The 20,435-nt window shown below is 41.8% G+C and overlaps 1 protein-coding gene across 1 annotated transcript; it reads right to left on the reverse strand.

The window, feature by feature from the left end:
- Nucleotides 1-170: 170 nt before the first annotated feature.
- Nucleotides 171-20,102, reverse strand: bckdk (branched chain keto acid dehydrogenase kinase). Its single transcript, XM_022230050.2, has 11 exons — nt 19,927-20,102; nt 14,137-14,563; nt 12,583-12,651; nt 11,964-12,122; nt 10,457-10,576; nt 9,316-9,414; nt 8,886-8,959; nt 7,343-7,471; nt 6,554-6,643; nt 5,102-5,263; nt 171-4,549 (listed from the first exon to the last, which is right to left on the reverse strand). The coding sequence occupies exons 2-11, from the start codon at nt 14,404-14,406 to the stop codon at nt 4,405-4,407; spliced, it is 1,317 nt and encodes a 438-aa protein (XP_022085742.1). The 5' UTR covers nt 14,407-14,563; nt 19,927-20,102; the 3' UTR covers nt 171-4,404.
- Between the last annotated feature and the right edge of the window lie 333 nt (nt 20,103-20,435).

A 20,435-nucleotide genomic window follows, 5' to 3' on the forward strand; every position in this document is an offset into this window, starting at 1 on the left:
GCTCAGCATAAGCTATTTTGCACTCTGCACCCATCTGTGACTGGCTGCACCATCGCATGACTAAAAAGGCCCGCGCACCCCAAGACAAGAGGGATCAGATTGACCGCATCAAGGTCTACATCGGTGATGGGGTCAAACGGGAAGAAACGTCGCCATAATCAGTCATGACATCGACAGTCGTAATTCCGTATGAATATACATGCACACGTTCATTTATTTGCGTAATCTCTATGAATCATGTAGATAATTTCGATTTCAGTAACTTCCAATGTTGACAACATGTAACTACAAGGTAGGTAGGTAGGAGAAATCTAATACGTTGGCGCCAAAATCAGCAACGGAGTGGCCACATTAACTGTTCAATCATTTTCCAAGCTGATAAACACGAAATCGTGCTGTAATTAATAACATCCACTAACCATTGTAACATTATAACACGTACCTGCTGCGAATGCCCTTTGAATAAAAACGTGAAAAATCCAAGGCCCAATGTTAGAAGTAAAAGAACTGTACTTTTTATGAACGAAATCAAAAGAAAGGAAATGAATTTCGAAGTTATTTGCTCCACGCTACAACAGACAAAACCCAAATCTTACGTCGAACCGAATTTTATTCTGTCAAGAAATTAAATTGTAAATAAAAAGGAGGAAAAACAAATGAGAAAACAAAGACTGAAAATGAGAGCATAAACCAATGTTTCCAAACAGACACCAAATCGATTTGAATAACTGAACAGTTACTCCACGAGCAATACCCATGACTCATGAATCAAATTCAAACCGGCAAAACCTCCTCGGCTACGTAAACACTTGCTTCTGTAAACTGAATTTGTCGTTTTCAAACGTCGTCCTAAAACAACCTAAGTTTTCCTTAAAGTGGTTGGCATAATTCCCCATAACCAGAAAAAAGAGGAAAAAAACGCAAAAGAGAAAAGAGGAAAGGAATGCCTTCCACACATTGGTGTATAAATCTTTGGTATAAGAAACAGCCGAATTCCACAACTGTCCACTATTGTCCCGATTAATCATGAATGAATCCTTTTCAGGAAGCAACAATTTCGTGAACTTCCCCAGTGTTTGTTGAGCTACACAAAACACGCAGCGTCCTCATCAAACACACTGCTATTATTCCATACACTATTTCATCTCTTGAACTGAACATGCCACAAAGATACCCTTCATCCAATAACTTTACAAGTGTATGAAACCGACACGATCCCCTTTTCACGGCTGCAGTAATACTGAAGTCAAGTTTGTCAGTTGTTCCCCCCTTTCGGAAAAAATGCGGCACTTTACGTCTCATTCTTTCTTCATTTATATTTCAGTTTCGATGAAACAACGTCCATTTTTATTGGCATGCTTTTATATTGAAATGCGCGACATTTTAAGGCCTACTATTTTGAATATGTAATAATCTTGTAAATGATTACATATGCACTTAAAAAAAAAACAATGTGATTGTGCTTAGAGTGGATTTCACAAAAAGCAGCTTCATCCTTGTTGAATATCGATTTTCTACGATCAAAAATGTTGACTGCCCAGACAGACCTACATACCAATAATATTTGAATAATCTTCTCCGTGGATATCCCTGTAAATCTAAAACTAAATATATTTTAACTCACAGTGGCAAAAAGTATGAATGCCACTTAAGTGTTTAATTAACATTTAAAATGTCACTATCACTTGGCAAACCAAACAATCACGAAATCACCTGTTTGTCCTCAGATTGGTGACTGCATGAGACATTTACAATGTGTCCAACAATTTTACTAGAAAGAACTGAATGACAAAGAACATGTTCTTTCGTTTCATACGTTTGCAAGCTTAAGAACCAATGCCCTACACAAAAGGATCAACATGATCCATGACTGACCCTGTGATGTGTCACATGTCGTGTCACATGATACGTCACATGATAAGAAACTGACTGTAACTGGAGAACATGGTACAGGAAACTGTGCGTCGCTAAGCAATTTCAAAGTGTCAATATATACCTGACACTCTCTCACACACTGGTTAAAGGGTACATGCAGGGCAACTGCTTTTTAACCATGACCATTAAAATAATAAATTTGTCCTTTTCAATTAATCTTACCTGCAATGTTTGTTTTGCTGCGTTAAAAGTTATTTTGGTGCACTTTAGCTTTTCATGCTTATGTCAGTATCCGTTTTCCTGGCCAAACTGTGATGCTTTTCTGGGGAGAAAAACGTCAACGCAACATTGAAGTGTGCACAAAAATCCGCTAGAATTTTTGGCAATTTCTTTTTCTTTGGTGATGCGTTCTTGAGTAAGTAGATGGCAGTAAGGCAGCGAGCAACTCTCTCTCATAAAATGTTTTAAATTAGCAAATTAGCATTCGCAATTTTACATAGTAAAACCTATACACTGACCAGTGTCTTCCCCGAATGATATCACAGCAACACTACCCTCCGTTGTCAGAAAAAGCACGGACACTTTCAAATGTTTCAAAACATACACTTTTCAATACACCAAACCTCAAAAAGGACGTCAAGTAACTTAAAAAACTCGAAGAAAATAAACGAAGTTACATGAAATGTGCGTCTACGACAAATTCACTGCCTCAACCCTTTCAGTTGAGGGGAAGGGTAACACGATACAACACATGAGATGATTGCCAATAATTTTTTGCAGTCATTTTTCAAAAAAATCAATGATATCGATTTGAAGAATGCCTACAGTAACATTAACATGCAGAATTAGAAGATCCATATTTACCTGAAATTGTACTGAATTGTATGTTTTTTGTTCCTTAAGATAGGCAAACTCTCCTGGCTATATACTGCATGCCTTGTTTATCAGATTTTTGGGGGGAGAGTTGTACAGGCTTAAGCTTTGTTTGCACTAGACTTTCTTGGTTAAACTTAAGAGACTTTTGCACATTTAAAAATACTACATCCAATGCAGGCAGTCGGTGAAATGTCAAATCTGTCAAGTGTCATCTTCAATTTTACCTTCTGCAGCAGATATTTACAGGGCCCCACTGGGTTGTGGAAGAATGACACTATCAGCTTTATGTTATAAAGAGTCCAATATGGACCTCCACTGTAACATAAAACTTAGATTCTGATCATGTGAATGGGTCAGGGCATGCCCATATGGCCTCTGCTGTTTCTCGTGCATGTGCCCACACAGTACTATACTTATACGTATACGTATACAACACACAATGGACGACTTCACAAGAAAAATTTTAGTAAGCTTCTTGCTTTCTTGAAGCCACATCTGGTGTCAGATTATAAATGACATGCCACCAGATGTTTGAAGTGACCAAGGGACTTGCCGCGGGTCGCAAGTAATCCATGTGCAATTGGAAGAATAACCGCGACCGAGTGTTAACAAACTGTAACGTCTTACACTGTTTCGTTCAATGCAAATGTGGTTCAGATGTAATGCTGTAAGTTAGCCCTGAGCTAAAAACACAGAGGATTTTTCTGTCCAACTTTTAAGGGTGCGAAAGTGTCATTGGTTTCTAAAGGAACTTTTGGAGGATTCCTGAAGGCTCTGGAAAAAAAAAACAACAAACCGAAAAAGCCATCAAGAAATCTGCAAAGCTGTGTGTCAGTATTGCAGTCGAGTCCATCCGCAGAAGTCATCCCACAAGTGCCTTCGCAAGACCAGTCATACATAGGTTTGTGGACGGTGACAAAGGACTGCTGTTGTCACAGTTTATTTGAACAGCTCATAGTTGAAGACTGGATGACTTGAAATGGACTTGAGACGGACTTACATAGATTACATACATAGGCAGGTTTACGGCACTGTTACATAATGGCTTGCAAATATGCTATTTTTTATTAAATTTTGGATGAATCTGGAATAATCCATGCAGAAACATGGATTATTCCTCCACCTTGTGAAAAAACCCAACGCCATATTGTTGGCACTTCATCTTTCTTCATACAGGGCTGCCAACGTTTATGTGAGAGTATAGGCGGAACCATACGTAGTGCTGGAAGCCGATTTCAGTCACTAATGTGTAAGTCCTGAATGCTCAAAACACAATGCTGCTATGATGACAGTTGATCCAAGTTGTTTGCTCTTCAATAGAAAGAATGCTTGCAGGTCCAGAAATCATGTTATCAATGCTTAGTTGGGAGAGGACATAGAAGTGATATAGGTTAAAGCGTGATAATTCTAACATGGGCCAAAGAGCATAAGAATAACTTGAAATGTGCGAGTCTCGCACTCAATGTGTGAGAACTGCAAGCCCTGTATGATTCCAATTGACAGACAGTAATACCATCTGGTCTGTGCGTTCTTCAATCCTGCAAAATCCCACAAAAAGTGCTCAATGGATTTTGAAGGGACTGGAAGGTTTCAAGGTTAATACTCTTTTCAGCAGCCCCGCCTGGCTGCTCCTTGTACACCGGCCTCCGTATCTCAGATGCGGAAACTTTCGTGCCGGCCGTCGATGTGTCTGAGTCGCAGGTAGAGGTCGGTTCCGTAGCCATGCATGGTCTGCAAGACCAGAGACCCGCCCAAGTACTCCGCATAGGCTTTGGACACAGGGAGGCCGAAACCAAACCTGGAAAAGTCAAGGATCGAAACAGCATTTCATAAAAAAGTTTTTGCTTGATTTTGGCTTGTTGGGGGAAAAACTTGGTTTTAATGATCAATCAGAGATAAAGAAGCAAAGCAACGACAACAGTTCACTTGAAGAGAACTGGGATAGGAAACTACCTTGCTGGTTGATTTCTGATCAATGATACAGACAATTGTCAGACTTCCTGTGCATCAGAGTGTGATTCGATGAGGCGTAGATACCAGTGAAATATCCGTTAGGGTAGTGTGTGAGGGGCAGAGAATAGGGAGTTTTGACCCCAAAAAATTGATTTGGTTTTTCTGTCCGACTTTTTCATTCCAAACAATCTGTGTATGTTGGTGCTTTCAGTTCTGTTTGATTTTTTAAAAGGTTAAAAATGGTTTGGGAGGGCGGGGAAGCTAGATGTCCCCTCCCCAACCAACTAGAACAGTTGTCACTGCTTACTGTCAAGGAGGAACCACCACACTACTGTGAAGTGTCTTGGAGCAGGAGTTTGGTTCTGAGATGGCTTGAGCAAAAAACCTTGCGACTTACCCACAGAAGGGCCCGGCGGTGGGCCCATTGTTCGTATTCGTCAGAGCGCCGAAGGTGCCTCCTGTCACCCGCGGGTCCACACTGTCCTGTGCAGTGGTAAAGTGGTAAAGGAACACCTTGTTGACGTGACTGTGCGAGATGCCGCCCCCTCGGTCGGATATCCTGCCCAAAAAGAAAACGTCATTCGCAAATAAGGTTTTACAGGTGTTACCCGTTGTCTGCTGAATGCCTGGCAAAAGAACGTTGTTAAGCTATCTCCTGCACTATGAACTGTCTGGAAAACACAATAATCTAATGCCCTCCTGCCAAGCAAAAATCAAAGTATGCTTTCTTCTAGCAGTAACAGAACTTTGACTCTTTTGTTCCAGGTTCTGCCCCTACATGGCCCAGATATTCACACCATGTTCTTGATGTAATCTGAGAGTTGCAAATAATCTACTGCCTGAGTGGGATTTGAACCCACAACTTCCTGTTTACTAGCGCACATGTCTTTACAAGCCTGTGACTTTTGGCAACTCTGTGAGACCACACTGAGGATACAATGTGAATATGTACGACGATGTAAGGGCAAAGGCTGGTATAACATTCACACCGGACACTAAGCTAGATTAATATCGTCCAAAAAATTTGTCTGACTTGTTTTTGCACCTTGCAGGGTTGTGACGTAGAAGTTCGTCGTGCGCCCGGCAAAAGGTCGTAAGCACACTTACACCCTTTTGCCTGGAAGCACGATCACAGTAGAAAAAATGTTCCTGGTAAAAGGGCGTAAGAAACACACTCTCTTTATTTAGTAAAAACAGAAAAAAAATTACTACAAAATCAACACAGGCTGTGCAAAAAGCAACCTTTGAACATCTTGTCAAACGACCTGGGAAATTATTTTGGAACTATTTGCGAAGAAATCTTCATATTTCATGAAAACAAAACAATTGCATACACGTGTCCTTTAGCTGGGAAATATATTTTTGGCAGCGATTATGCTTCCCGGCAAAAGGTCGTAAGCGCTTACGAACTTCTTCCGGGCACGCGACGAGTTGGACTGTTAAAAAGCCCTGTGTTTTGCCGGAAACTAACAATGTCCACACATTTCATTCAAGGTCTTACACCATTTTGTTTGCTAGTCTCTTTGACCCAAGCTCTAGAGACTCCAGGCACAAGTTGGCCCCTCAATGGAGACCCAGAGAGATATTTAACAAACCCTAGAATTGCACTGCAGGTATCTTTACATGGGTGAATGAAACCGTTGTTGGTATTTCCCGCTGTGGAAGTGTGTACTGTGAGTTCCACACAATCGTCACCCAGAAACTGTGCCCCATCAATCACTTTGTGCATAAAAGCAAATGGAGGTTTTGCATGCATAATTGAAATTCCAAATCTGGGGGGGGGGGAAATTTGACTAGTGTTGTCCTACTTCTGCTGGAACGGCATTGGCAGAGCGCTGAGCCAAGCTACCTGATCACAAAATCCATGTCACTGTTTGCGATGGTGATCACCACATCGGGCAGGTTGTGCGGCGTGTCCAGATGACTCTCAACAGTTGCCCTTTGAAAATGAGAAAAAACCTGTCGCATTAATGGAAGACTTTTGAGATGACAGGTAGTGGCAATTTCGAGCGTGCATACTGCGTTGACCTGATCTGCCTCCTTCCACTTGGAGTATAAATGGGTAACTGTGAGAGCGGGCATGGCTATTGTGCTTAACTTTTTATGCCCAAAATGGCAGCATTGAGCTGTAAAACCCGAGGGAGCTGAGGTGTACTGTTTCAGAATGTTTATGGGTCTGGTGAGACTAGCTCCCTGCATGTGCACTGTTCCGAGAATGCCTCACACAGTTACATGTTGGGGCACAAGGACTGTCTTAAAGCCTCTTCAAACCTGGACAGATTAGCCACATACAGCCATGTGAGAGGAAAATATGAAAGGGGATTGTTCCATCCGGAAAATCTCTGCTGACATGGGGCATAATCAAGCCATCTTTTGCCAAGCGAGCTGTGTGAAAAAAAACCCGAAACTGTCCAATAATGGCAAACGCTCCTCTGCCAGCCACACCCTGAAATGAAGCCGAGTTCTCACAAACAGATGCCATTTTATTGGGGTTCTGTGACTGATCTGGATGTATGGAGATTTCAGAACCATTTCAAACACTAGCACATTATGCCCATATTTCACTGTCTGACCTCCATCCACAGAGGATCTCTGCATCACAACATGATATGTACATGCTACTGGGTATCAGACCTACCTGAGTGCATTCTTAATCAACTCTGGCAGCATGTAGTCAAGTGGCTGTAGGATATATGGGAAAGTGGCCCCAGTGTGCCCGTTGATGCGTACTCTTGGGGTAAAACCATATCTCATTTCACACTGTTCTCTGATACCAAAGACAGAAAATACCGTGAATAAAACAAGGGTAATGTCTTAACAATGTTTTTTTTTCTTAACACTACTTGGCTTTACCTCCGGGCACTTTGCCTGATTGTTAACCTCTATGGCTTTCAAGTTGTTTACTTTAACAGCGAGGCTTACTTTGCCACTGGCTGCCAGTTACATCGACATCGGTACTTGCATTTACACGTAGTTTGAACACTCTAGGCCTAAAAGTGGTTTTCGTGTCAGGGATGAAGCCTGAGAGGATCTGAGTATTTTAATCCCCGACCCCCCCCAAAAAAACCCAAAAGCTGCTGCTTTAAACCAACAGGCAAATGAAAGGTTCAAGAATAACGGTATTTCCAGAAATCAGGGGTCCAAAATTGGGACCACTGTTACATCTGACCTTTCTTATTTGGCATGGAAATATCATCAGAATTGATTTCAAACTATTACTGTTTGTTTGGCAGGTAATTTGCATTAATTCATCACTTTTGGAAATTAGAGAACGTGTTCTGAATTTATAAAATCATATGTCTGATGTGACAGGGACACAGAAAAAAAAATGGACCCCTAATTTCTGGAATTACCCATAAATCATGGATTACGCTTGCTCAAGCTGAAAAGACTTTTAGCTAACATGGTTGAGATGCCTCACGATAGAAAAGCAGATGGAGCGAATCAAATTTTATTGTTTGGAGTTTCTACGTATGTTATTGTTTTGATATCAGTACGGAATATTAACGCGAAGGAAAATACAGGTACATGTATACAACTTGATAGGAAAAAGACTTCATTTCAACAAGGTTGCATAATACCTCAATTCATTTACACGCACACCTGCAGAAAGTTCACAGTTTGTGGTTAATCTTCGACTTGTAATTGCCATGTAACCTGAAGACGCTTGTATTAGTTGCATAGATTCCGTGTCAAAAGTTGTGTAAGACTTCAAAGAAAAGAAGGTCAGTTGGACATTTCCAGCGGTTTAGGACTAGTTGCCAAATTTTCACGGTGGGGGAGGGGTTGTCAAATGACCCTCCAGTTTATACAGGGTTCAATTTCCAGCAAATGAGTTGGATTAATATACTGACGACAAATTACAATGCAGCATGAAATGAGAACACATTTTCATATTGACCTTTTCTTTGAGAGTCTGTGACATGCTCTCGGGAGTCACATGAGGACATTTTCACATTTTCATATTGACCTTTTCTTTGAGAGTCTGTGACATGCTCTCGGGAGTCACATGAGGACATTTTCACATTTTCATATTGACCTTTTCTTTGAGAGTCTGTGACATGCTCTCGGGAGTCACATGAGGATATTAATATAATTATTATCAATTTCTAAAAACGTCTACTTCAAATACATGACATCAAAGTTCTTTATTTTTTTCTGTGCCCAACACCATGTCTTACCTCGCAAAATCTGCCCACTTTTCAATCACCTTCCTCAGGGACATTTTGGTGCAAATGATTCCAATAAAATCGTTCTGCATAATAAGAACAAATCAAGAGGAACTTGTTCACAAGTATACCGACCGTCATATCAACGCACCAGAACACACACAGCAGTTTACATGCATGAAGTTGTTAAGGTAGAGAAATGGGGTTATGGTTACTATAGTAACCGATGAGTTCATGTCCATGTTTGAGACCCAAGGAGGAAGTAAACAAAGCGGTAAAAATTGGTCTGTTGAGTTCAGGCAGTTGAAAAATCTGTCTCCTATTCAGCTAAGACAAGTCTTGTGGCGGGAAATTCTTAAGGCTTGCTAGAGATGCAAGCCATCATAGAGAGTCACAAGTATGTATGGAGAATTTTTGTTCTTTTTTCTTTTTCTTGACGAACCATGTCCTGGTGGAGGCTCAGGTGGTGTTCCGCCAACATCCTGATGCCCAGGCGGGAGGTCAGAGTCCGGTTCAGGAAGTGGTGGATCAAGTTTTCGTCCTAGACAGAAACGGAAGGCATAAAATGAATGATGCTAGGGGAGCAATCTATGGAGGACTGGCGTCCCACTGGGGGGGGTTGGCTAGGGAGCAGAGAAATTTCGGAGTCATTTTATGTCAAGGATACCGCAGAGAGACAACATCCTGATGATCCTACTTCCTTGTAACAGATTTCTGCATGTGTATGTGTGGATCACGAATACCGATACACCGAGCAAAGAAAGCACAGGGTTCGAGTCCAGCCTATGGAGTTGCGGTGTCTGTCCACAAACTCTCCATCTACTGACGGCATGCAGAGATGACAACTGAGGTTGCTTCAGGTGAAAATGGAAGCATCAAGCTGTGTCCACTCAATGCCATCGGAGACGTATGGTTTATATGCGTGGCCGGGGTCTCCAAACTCAGACAAAGGAAATAGGGCCCTGCCAAAAAATCCCGTACTCTGAACAAAAGACCAGGCTGCTGGGCATTACCGACATTATTCACTCTCAAAAGTGGTGATAATCCACCCTTGTTTTCAAACCGTATACCAGGGTTTGGGGCATGGAGAGCGAGCGGATTACTACCGGGGTCAAAAGCGCTCCACCACCGCAGCGATGAGCCACACAGCACCGCTGCACGCTAATCTGACCCCTATTGAAAAGAGGTCAGCAGTGCACTGAGCCAGGTTCGTGAGCAAAAGACAGTTATACAACACTGCACAATCTGGGCTCTGTTTACAAGGCTGCAGGCCTGGCTGAAATACTCGGGCGTCAATGAAGGTCACCTGTCAACTTAAAGTAGTGCCTAAAGATTACTTTGTGCGGCTATAAACGACCGTTAAATGAAATGATGAATTTTTGAAGGATTTTGAAAACAGAAAAAATGATAGTCATGCCGGCCCAGCATCATCAACATTGAAAAATGCCCCGGCATGAAGTGGTTAAAGCTCACCGAAGTATATGCTCTTCTAAACAAACTTCCCTTGCAAAATTCTGATCAAGCATGCAGCATGCTTGTCCTTCCCTCGTTGTAAATATGACTTGGTGTCGTTGCAAACTTACCTTGATGTGTTTCTTGGATTCCCTGAAGCCCTCTGCTAGGTGGGTGACAATGTCTTTGTGGTCATCAAGAAGCCCCTTCACCAATCGGCAATACCGAAGCTCTGTGTCACGGTCAGTGACCTGAGGGAGGGAGGGGGAATTAATCACTAAGTGGATTACCTCTGTGCCAACCCCCAGCTCCGGAAAATATTCTCCAGGAGCTTGGGTACAAAAAAAAAATCCACTTGTTTCTCTGTTTGATGTTTGCGTGCAATTCATCAGCAAGTCTAGACCATGGATCAGGCGAAAGTCTGTCTGACAAATACAATTTACCGGACAGTGTTGGAGAAAAAAAAGATACCATCAGAAAAATAAATATACAATGTAAAAAAAAATCCTGCCGCTGTGAAAAATCTGGTCGACTGGCAAAAAAATCAATTTTAAAGGAAACCTGCAGTACGTATTCAGCTCAGTTCAGTACTGTACATTGCAAAAGAAGCAATCAAATACTAGTTTTTATTGGAAGTGAAAAGCTGGTCCTTTTGCAATTCTTAGACAATACATGTACTTTCATCAACACATGCATGAGGGCGCTCTTTTGATATTATCATACAAGGCGCACCTTGTCAAAAGAGCATGAGAGCAGCACCAAAATAAAACATAATAATGTTTGAAATATTGGCCACTGCTGTTGTCCAAACAAGCTGTGTAACATAAAAGCAAAGTATAATTGAAACCTACCCCAAGAAAATGTTAAAAACCATGATATCTATGTTGCAAAAAAAGGTATGGGGACACTTCTCTTCGGCTGTGAATGCTTTGACTCATTAATATAGAAATCTTCATCAACAATAAAATTCATCATATTGAAATTTCTCTTTTTTACTTCTGAAAACAGAGGTTGAAAGTAATTGGGACATGCAAATACACTGTGCTTATGCAATCAAGTCAAGAAAGTCCTGGTACATGGTTCCTTTAACTCTGAAACGTCCTAGTTTACAGTGTGGGCCTTGCTTGATTATAAGGAGGCCAGTGTTTAAAGAAACATCCAAATCGAACGCACTGCCGATTGTTTTCACAGCGCAACTATAACGAGCTAAAAAGGGCTTTTTTCCTGTTCATGCCAAGATGCGAATTCTGAACATGCTGAATGTAGATTGGGTCATTCTGAGAAAACAGAGAAAATGAGGGAAACCCTCTCCCTGTGTTCATAGTGGATAAACCCTTGGCCATTGTTTGGCATGCACAAGAGAATTATCCACTGCAAACACAGGGCGAGGGTTCCCCTCGTTTTCCATGTTTTCTCAGAATGACGCAATCTACATTCAGAATTTGCATCTTGGCATGAACATAAAAAAGCCCTTTTAAACTTGTTACAGTTGAGCTCTGAAGACAAATGACACTGCATTCAATTTGGATGCTGCCATATTTAAAATCAGAGAAAAACATGTTTTTCTTAGAGTTGCTCTTTAAAATCTCTCCAATACAATGAAATACACATAGTAATTCTTGTCCAGATGCCACTCACCTGGGGGAACTCTGACAACATGTGGAATGCTCGGATATAGAGCTCATGCACCTGGAGGATTGTCGGATTGCAGCCCACAATGAAAGGAAGGCCTCGGAACTCGGCGATGCGGTGGGCAACTCGCACGGGCAACTCCTTGTGCAGGTACTGGGCACTTCGCTGCAAATTGGGCCCAGAAAGTCAGGAACTCTGATCAGTATACAGACAACTGGAACTCCAAGGAAACAGGAAATGAACAACTGCAGCACATTATGAGTAAAGCTAGAGATTGGTTTCATACATTTTGGTTGAAACTTACTTTGGTATGGTTAAATGTTTCAGACACTATGAGGAATCTGTATGCTGTACAATCAGGACAGTACAGATGGCCACTCAAAGAACAAAATGCACACTTGTAAGTTAAGAAGACCTTGGAGGCTTGGATATGGTGCTAAGATATGGCTCACAAACCAAAAGATCAGATGTGTTTGTCAAAGCAAAATGCTCAAGCAACCATACCAAATTAAAACTGGCCAAAAAAAAAAGTCATGACAATATTTTCAAGTCCTCTTGATGAAAAAATTCTGTCCCTGACTGGAAAATTGAGTAATTGTTCATCAGATGAAAGTCTTTGAGTTACCAGAAGGTGATTGCCATCAGGTGATTTGCCTGTGTAGAGAAGTGTTGCTGGAGTAAGGCGAACAGATGGCTGTGGAGAGCATAGAACCATTGGAGGAAGTTAAAAAGAGGACGAAGGACCGACAGAGGGTGGAGGGTGCTTGACTTAAGGCCGGAAGGAAAGTGAGGTGGAGTTTGGGGCACAGTGATGGAACGGATGGCTAGAGCTGATAGACATTGGCTGGAGACAAAAAGTTAGACCTGGCAACAAGGGAGAGATGTGAAAGTGTGCTTCTGTTCGAGGATGGGTACATTGACCCTGCCCACTGGAAAGCACTTGAAATGGGCAAGAGCCTGGAGGGATTCCAATTGACAACAAAATGTTTGGCCTTTCAAACTACGCATGTACCAGTAGTCAGGAGAGGAAGGAGTAACAGGTGAAAATGAGCCCTGCGTTGCCTTTCATGTCATGTAATGTTATATGGATTCCAGTGGATCAAAAACTTCTGAACCATGGAGCATTTGAGAACAAATATCTCTCAGGAGCACAGATGTTTGTATTTTCTGTTTTGACAGAAATGAACTTTTCCTTGACAGAGTGATTTTCAATGAAACAAAAGAATGGGTCTTTTCCTTTATTGGGGGGGGGGAGGAACTGGAGAAGAGGTCAGGACTGAGTTACTGTTGGGAAGTAAGGATAAATGTGTTACACAATGACATAAACTGTACATGAAAATTAACAAATAATCAAGTAACCATAGTAAAAAAAGATTTTGCTGATCAATTTACAGAAAAATGCCAAAACTGTTCCAAATTCCATTCAAAAGACACTAACAAGCATTGTGTAGGTTACACCCAAAAGTTACTTTAATGTCTTTGCGTACAATTGCAGATATGAGACTGGACAAGCCTATTTACTGTACGTGTACATGTATCCATGGTAACACCTGCATCGGTGGGATTGTTAACATGACATTGTGAACATGCTACAAAGAACGCTTCGCTTCAGTAGACAGCAAAGGAGACCAAACATGTAGAACGAGGTGCGTTATATGCATATTATGCGCAGGACACAAAAAGTACGTACTGCACACTTTCTGAGCATAATAGGTATATGACCTGAGTCGTTCTGCATGGCCTCCTTTCTGTCTATGGCTTTGCTATCCATGATCTATCATCTGTTACATACATGTATGATTTGTGCATTTTTTTTTCAACAGGCAACAACAGTGTGTTTTGTGTGTGTGCGTACGGATGTGTGAGTTTTTTTTAATCAATCTTGACTTTATTTCCATCCAAGACAGATACACAATAACAAACCATGTAATTATCATCACACAAAACACCAAAGCAAAATAAAGACAATATAATACAAAACAGAATAACTTTTCCTTCCCCCAGACGGAATGAAGGCTGGAACTACAGACGGGCACGTCGAGAAAAAGTGTTAGAAGAACCAACGAAAGAAACGAGGGACTAGTTCGTGGTAGTGTGCACGCGGACGGCAAAAAATCTAATGGATGCACCTTTACAATTACATTTGAAATCGTTGGAGGAAGATATATTGAAAGCATACCTTTGTGGCCGCAGCATCTATTGCAGTCTGGTTGTAGAATGACACCACCGGTCGCGACTTCTCTTTTGCCAGGCTGTAATCGTGGACCACGGATGACGACCGCATACCCGAATAGGCCAGTTTGTTGGGCCGAATGAAATCCTTGGGCTGGTCTGTTTTCGAGTTTCTGTTTTGGCTCGCACAGGCCCTGCTCACGTTGCGAACACTGACGGCTGTGCTACGGCGAGCCAGCTTCTGAAGCTGGGTGAGGGGTGTGCTCGTGCCTGCCATTTTCGGAATACACTGGCAAAATACACTGGCTACCGATACATGTACATGCAGTGCTCTTGATTTTGAAAACTGTACTGAAGAAACTCTCCTGTATGTTGATTTTCCACAGATGAATTAACCACGCTCAAGTACAAATCAATCCATTGTTGACCTAAAGCTGTGATTTGATTGAAAAGAAAAACGAGACACATGATTAATTCACTGTTTTACATGCATACACATAGCAATCATTAAACCTTAGCGTGCATTTGAAGGCATCATATCCTACCACTCGTCCATACAGATATACAGTACACTTAACTGACCTCCCATGATAAACATTACACAATTTGTTGTCTCAAGAGAGCTGTTCTGCAGATTCATACCCCTGGAAGAGATTTTTAAGCAAAATAGGGACTGAGATTTAATTTTGGGTGCATTCACATTTCTTCGAAGGTTTTGTTATAATGCAAATAAAAACAGAGATACTGGTCTAGTCTGGTTCCCTTTTTCAGACATATACATGTACATGTATAGCAATTACTAACTCCATATGCACATGTTCGAATACCCTCTCAGGGGGACCTGCAGTGCGCTTACACTTTGAATACCCTCTCAGGGGGACCTGCAGTGCGCTTACACTTTGAATACCCTCTCAGGGGGACCTGCAGTGCGCTTACACTTCGAATACCCTCTCAGGGGGACCTGCAGTGCGCTTACACTTCGAATACCCTCTCAGGGGGACCTGCAGTGCGCTTACACTTCGAATACCCTCTCAGGGGGACCTGCAGTGCGCTTACACTTCGAATACCCTCTCAGGGGGACCTGCAGTGCGCTTACACTTCAAATACCCTCTCAGGGGGACCTGCAGTGCGCTTACACTTCGAATACCCTCTCAGGGGGACCTGCAGTGCGCTTACACTTCGAATACCCTCTCAGGGGGACCTGCAGTGCGCTTACACTTCGAATACCCTCTCAGGGGGACCTGCAGTGCGCTTACACTTCGAATACCCTCTCAGGGGGACCTGCAGTGCGCTTACACTTCGAATACCCTCTCAGGGGGACCTGCAGTGCGCTTACACTTCGAATACCCTCTCAGGGGGACCTGCAGTGCGCTTACACTTCGAATACCCTCTCAGGGGGACCTGCAGTGCGCTTACACTTTTTTCCTACCTGTATAAGCTCGCTGATTTTACTCTTATTGTAACTTTTTATCGTATCATAACTCTGTGGGTGTATAGTTTTGAATGTACACATTATGCATTTCACAACTCAGCAACTATAGTTCTGAACAACTCCTGGCAAAGCAAACGCTTTCTCCAGTCTGTACATCAAAAAGGTTTTTCTAACCTAGGCCTAGGTCGGGGCCTGCAAGAAACTCATAATTTTTTAAATGACTCTGGCTATGATCACCTTTTTCATTTCTACTGTGTAAAAAAGTGACGTCCACTTCAGATACTTAGCCAAACCATGCTTGCATACATGTCTGGTTACCTTCGTGTAATCTTGGAGGGGGGAGTTCAAGGTCATGAGACTAAATTGGCCTTCACTTAAAATTGCCTCTAGGTTTTTCAGTTTCAGAAAGAGCAACCAAAGAATCAGTGTACACCTACAATGTACACCTACATGTACAATGTACACCTACATGTGTACAATGTACACCAATATGTACACGTACAATGTACGCCTACAATGCTACATTGTACTGAAAAACAGAAAAGGGCTTTCAACTTTTTGAAAAGCTTAAGTTAAAAGCTAAGAAAAGTTAACTTCCCTGTCAGGCTACTTCTTAGTCCAAATTGTATATTTGAACATTTGCGTACTGAGGTGCATTTTTTAAAACCGGTTTTTCTCTGTAAAAAAAAATCAAACCATTTAACCTCTCTTTCATTTGGAAAATATCAAAATTGACTAAAAGACCAACAGAGACCATATAACAAGAAGCTTCTAGGGCTCTGAAGTTGGCCCTAAACACCTGCCGTTACAGACTTTGCACTGCGTGCTTGGTTTGCGTGCTTCGCACATGAATTCTTGGTTCTTCAAGTCGTACTCACGCATTTCATTTTGCATTCCCTCTTTCCCCAACCCAAGCTAAAGCCCCTGATGGTCATGCTCAAATACAAGGAAACACATGAAAGGTACATACATGTACATGTATTAAATATGCATGCATGTGTACATGTACAATGCTTGGCAAATGAGAATGCCCCTCAATGTGTTCATACGCCGCCATCGTTGAATAATACCACACAATTAATACCTTCTCTTCACAGGACAAACTTAGGATGCAGCGTAAGATTGTTGTTAGTTAAAAGGACGCACAGCTCCCCAAAACAAGGTGGTACATGTATGTTTGAATCTGTGAGCCAGCATTCCCCTAGAACTGTGGGGTTCGTTGTCCACCGTACTCCTACAAACGAGAGAGTGCATAAGACAACGAGCCTCACAGTTCCAGGGCAAAGTGCAGGGGGGGTAGGCCTGAATCAGAATTTTTTACATATCAACCATCACAAAGCAATACCATGCTCTAAAGTCAAATTAAACAGGCCAACATGGCATAATAATAAAGCATTCAGAGCACAAGCACGACAAGGATCAAGGTTTCAAATGATGTCCAGGAATGGAACTCTTGCTCCAAGTTGGATGGTACCAACTTCGACCTCCCTCCAGTATAAAAGGAAAGTTCCTCAAAATATGGACCATCAGATAATGTTCAACTTTGGGAGTTCATTTTTCCTATGGCGAGAACGGCAGTGAATTTATTCCCAATGTTTGATGAAATGAAGGAAGTCATGGCTGATATCTGGAACAATGATGGCCGTGTCCATCTTTCAACTTACTTGGAGTTAATTAATTAAAGTCTTGAACGTCAGCATTTTTGACAGACATGAACAACCTGTTGAAATCCTAGCCAAATAAAATTTACCGATGAGTGATAATCCCCGGGGTGATTTTACACAGATTTATATGTGGTGAAAGGTGATAATATGTAGTCATATTAAAACCACAATCACGAAATTAAAAACTACCTCTAGCAATTAATCGGGTCCCCAAGTCAGCAGTTACAAACATCATTCGGTTCTGTAAAAAAAAAATCGACTGCAAAAAAACGGCGAGTAAAATCAAAATTGATATACATCACAAGCTTTAAAAGAAGTGCAAAAAGCACCCCCCACCCATCACCCTTTTACGACTGGACCGATCACATTTTCTTCAAGTATGTTTCCGAAACTGCAGTACAAAATACTGATCGTGGCAATTTTGTGGCTTCCATCATTATCTCACGGTGACGTTAGAGAAACCTTTCGCTGCATCGTGGTCTGTTTGACCTTTGACATCAACTCAGACAGTGCACCCTCTTTTTCATTTGATATTCATGAGCCCCTCCTCGCCGCAATTTTTCTCTTCGTACCAAGCTTTCTCGAAAGAAAATCGGTCATACTGAAAGATTTTCGAAAAAAAACATCCGAGACATAAAATACGATTCATGATGAAAATCTAATGCTCAGAGTTGTTAATTTTAAAGTACACATGTAATTTTCAGCGGGGATATCTAAAAAATACATATAAATGGCAACATGAACATCGCACAAGGAATTTCAAGCACTACATGTGACAGCGTTTTTGGCATTTTCGAACGTCATGCATTTTTTGTCAAAATTCTCGAACGTCATAATTCTGTCAAATATGACGTTTGCAATGAACACATTGAACTCATTACACTGATGCAGCCAAACTTAAAGGTTATTTTCGGTGGTTGAAAGGTATAAGACCTGGCAGATATACTGGTATCATGGGTACAGTGAGAGTGATTATAAATGGTAAGAGAATGAAGAGAACCAAACTTTTCTCATCATTTTTCGTCAATTTTGTGCTCTTTTTTTTCATGGCTGATATTTTTTTTAAGTTATTTCTCAGGTGCTTTAAATACATCAATTGAAAAGTATACTGAATTCTCATTGTTGAGAGAGGCTTTCAAATCAAGTCCTCTGGTGCAAATACATGTACTTTGACGTGAAACTTTCAATGAATTCAACTCCATTTGATTTACACTGGTAGCCAACAAAATGTACACAGTATGCCTAATTATCCCCAAATAATCATTTTTATAACACTGAAGGTGCTAATCACTCTTAGAAATTTTGAAAAATGACATGTGGAGTTGCATTTTGGTCCATTTCAAGAACATGCCAAAATATAAAGGAAGGAGTTCCATATTTGCCAACGCGACTTTGCGTGACCTCGGGTCAGGGTGGGGTAAAAACAAATGCATGCATGGAAAAAGTGCATTCACTTCGGGCTATTTTCACTGCCAAGTCATGCACAAGTCCCATGATTGCCATGTTTGCCCCTACCTAGACCCATAAACAGCACCCGACGAATACTCCTCCGTCGTATAGTGGGCTCTGTCCCGATTCATAGGGATATCTGGGGGCATAACTAAACATCCGCTTGATTTTATGAGCTTAAATTTAACCGGTGTGTTCACTACTTACGGTGTCAACTATCCGCTAGGTTGCTAATTGTAGAAAACTCGCCTTTTCCTCATTGGAGGGAAAAAATGTTGCCCTTTTTTTGCCGTTTTCCCACTCCGCACAAATTTTGCCCCACTTGCACAAAACTGACGGCTGTTTCGTCGCTTTCATGTCACGTCACAGAGAGCGAGCTGCGCTACCAACAATTTGCCGAAAACAGCGTGTGTGGACAGGAAACCAGCCAAGGGCGTTGCGTATTAGCTGCGACACAAAACAGCTGTCATTTTCTACAAGTACTTAGATCGACAGGTACTCTCGCAGATCTGAATGAGATCCGTTGGTCCTGAAGTCTGGGTGCAAACTAGACAGGCTCTCGTACAGGGTACCCTTACTTAACCATACAAAGGAGTCTGTGTAATGTACAAGTCAGGAAAAAATTTGTATGGAGTGGTAAAACGGCAAAAAAAGGCAACAATTAGCAACCTACATGTAGCCGAGAGTTTACACCGTAAGTAGTGAACATGCCGGTGCAATTTCAGCTCAAAAAATCAAGCAGATGTTTAGTTATGCCCCAAGGTATCCCAGATAAAACTTTTCGAAAGAAATCCCAATGAATCGGGACAGGGCCCAGTATACCACGGCGGAGTATTCGCCGGGCCCTGTTCACGGGTCTAGCCCCTACCTGGTAGTGGTAGCTCTGTGTGCGTACCCCTTGTCTAGTAAAGTAGTAGGCCTAGGCCTATGTCTGAAAAAAGTGTTTTCTAAGTAGGAAATGCTTCGGAATTTTCTTTGCTAAATTTCACTTTTTAGGACATGTTATCACTTCCTGATGACTGTTATAACATTTCAAGAGAAAATTGGTGTTGTCCGTAGGCCTATGTGTAAACTCTTTCCTTGAAGTATTGTATATGTATTGCGCAATCCGATCATGCATTTCAACAACGTCTTGGAACAAGCAAATTCTTCATTGACATGATCTGGGCCAAAGCCTGAATTAATAAAGACCCATGCCAAAATAGAATAGCTACGCCATTGCAAATGTCTGAAATTTACAGATGTGTCTTACCGTCTTCTGCTTAAAAGCTGGAGTGTAGAAAGCGGGTATTATCAAATTACAGCAGTCATGAACCAGGATCAACGATGCTCTTTCGCCAGGCTGATTGCCAGAATTTATGCTGGTGATCAGCCCACACCGACGGGTACCTATCTCAAAAACATGTGCACTATTCGTGATGCGTGGAAGTGAGTCTGGGTAGCCTGCAATATTAATACTATTGATCCGGCGCAGGGAGCGTGTTCGGTTTGTTGACATCGGGTGAGTTGATAAGGCCTTGTCCAATATGGGCATTGTCTGCGGCTACGAGGACTGGAGCGTACACCGTCATGTTGCAGGGTGAAAAAAAATAAGTCGTAGCCACAAGAAAAGGCAATTTGGGACGTGGCCTTCAAACCATTGTATTCGTTATCATGACGTGACGTCATTTAGGTCAACCGTCTTCATTTCAACGGAAGTAGTTGAACTCAACAATCTTGTCACGTCTCGTTTCTATCGCGTAGCGTGGGTTATGATATGCG

Source organism: Acanthaster planci, linkage group LG09 (assembly GCF_054643075.1).
Source record: "Acanthaster planci isolate LZ-2023a linkage group LG09, COTS_SCS, whole genome shotgun sequence".
NCBI lineage: Eukaryota > Metazoa > Echinodermata > Asteroidea > Valvatida > Acanthasteridae > Acanthaster > Acanthaster planci.

What these genes read in the sequence shown, in the direction of transcription:
- bckdk (XM_022230050.2), bottom strand. Translation starts at nt 14,406, where the DNA reads ATGGCAGGCACGAGCACACCCCTCACCCAGCTTCAGAAGCTGGCTCGC. An exon ending in AAGTGGGCAGATTTTGCGAG is followed by an intron (nt 7,472 to 8,885) that starts GTAAGACATGGT and finishes CTTTGGTATCAG; the next exon opens with AGAACAGTGTGAAATGAGAT. An exon ending in ACCGCCGGGCCCTTCTGTGG is followed by an intron (nt 4,550 to 5,101) that starts GTAAGTCGCAAG and finishes TGACTTTTCCAG; the next exon opens with GTTTGGTTTCGGCCTCCCTG.